At 35.6% G+C, this 1427-nt stretch overlaps 1 protein-coding gene across 1 annotated transcript; it reads right to left on the bottom strand.

Annotated features, from left to right (window-relative positions):
* Positions 1-689: 689 nt before the first annotated feature.
* Positions 690-1121, bottom strand: LOC141445943 (phospholipase B1, membrane-associated-like). The gene is made up of 2 exons (XM_074112171.1): positions 914-1121; positions 690-810 (listed from the first exon to the last, which is right to left on the bottom strand). The coding sequence occupies exons 1-2, from the start codon at positions 1052-1054 to the stop codon at positions 754-756; spliced, it is 198 nt and encodes a 65-aa protein (XP_073968272.1). The 5' UTR covers positions 1055-1121; the 3' UTR covers positions 690-753.
* Between the last annotated feature and the right edge of the window lie 306 nt (positions 1122-1427).

Genomic DNA, 1427 nt, shown 5'->3' on the forward strand with positions numbered 1-1427 from the left:
AAAGCGGTTATAGCTTTGTTCGAGTGAGCTAGTTCCAGATGTTTATGCCATCTTTGAGCTAGTTAATTCAAATTGAAATAACAAGTCGAGAGGCTATGATTCGGATTGGAGATTAAAAGAGTCTGATTGTTCACTATTAAGTTTAGATGCACTTGTTTTATTTTGATTTCACTTCACTTTCGACGGAGGGTCGTCACTTGTATTGTGAACGGCACTAGGCACTAGACACACACGTATTCACACTTCGGCAGTCGACGGCTGAATGATTGTCTAAGATGCCGAGGAACTCTGAACAATTACTATGGACTGCCAATGATTGCTGCGGACCGATATATAACAACTGACTTAGACTTTGGAAGAAAGTATATTCGTTATCCCGTTGATCGCGGATTCGTTATTGAACCTAGGATCATTGTCATTAGTATCTCGAGTATCTAGTTACCACGGTTACTTGTCAAATTCTGTAGTAATCATATTTGTACTAGTAGATATCTTCTCTATTGCGTAATAATAATGTCTAATACAAATGAAAACTCGTTAGACGCCCCTAATCATAATGTTAACTCGACATATTATTATGTGAAATTAAATATGTGTTGTATATAATTACTTTTTCTACGAACATACAAAACTTCCAATGTTTTTTTTTTATATCTATCCTTGAGTCCTCCTTTTTTTTATTCACCAGATATGTCGCCATGAGTGTCATATATTTAGATATAGTTCCACATTCGGCGAAGACTAACTGCGCAGCTAGATCAGTACTTCAGCGTCCCCAAGTGAATAACCTACTAATTTAGAATTGAATTCCTGCATATAGGGAAATCCGACTACGAAAGATTTCAGTATTCGTATTCATAGCGATACCGCAAATCACATGATTCAATAATGCAGATGTAAGAAATGAACAAACTTTAAGAATATTAGGGAGAGTCAGGAACTGTCTCAAAGTTTCTCGACCGCCGACACTGCCAACTATATCTCTATTTTCAATGTTCACTTCGAACGTATAAATCGAAGTAGCTCCAGCGCCGATTGTCAAAGAATCACCCATTGCGGCAATGACATCTATGTCTCCTGGGTTTGAATGATGAACCGACTCGGGAACTTTCGAAGACTTGTCGGCTACACAAATTAAAGTAAAGACATTAGAATACATATGGACCTCAAAAGATAAGCATCAATTTTAGTATTCTTAAATTACAGTTGAATGAGGAGCTTGTAATGTTACATATCTATCTTCAAAAGTGCTATTAATAGAACAAGAATTTGAATGAACTGGAAAGCACATTGGAATTCTTGTAGTAACTACAAATTATGAATTTTACCGATTGTCCCTGGGATGAATTGCAAAAATTATTGGTAATAAAAGAAATCTGCGATTTAAATTGAATAACGATTTTAAAGAATAAATACGACGATATAAT

The sequence above is a fragment of the Bombus fervidus genome, chromosome 18 (assembly GCF_041682495.2).
Source record: "Bombus fervidus isolate BK054 chromosome 18, iyBomFerv1, whole genome shotgun sequence".
Lineage (NCBI taxonomy): Eukaryota > Metazoa > Arthropoda > Insecta > Hymenoptera > Apidae > Bombus > Bombus fervidus.

Bases quoted from the DNA above. Each gene is read 5' to 3' on its own strand.
- LOC141445943 (XM_074112171.1), bottom strand. From the start codon at position 1,054: ATGGGTGATTCTTTGACAATCGGCGCTGGAGCTACTTCGATTTATACG. The intron at 811-913 runs GTTTGTTCATTT...CCCTATATGCAG, and splicing joins CTCTCCCTAATATTCTTAAA to GAATTCAATTCTAAATTAGT.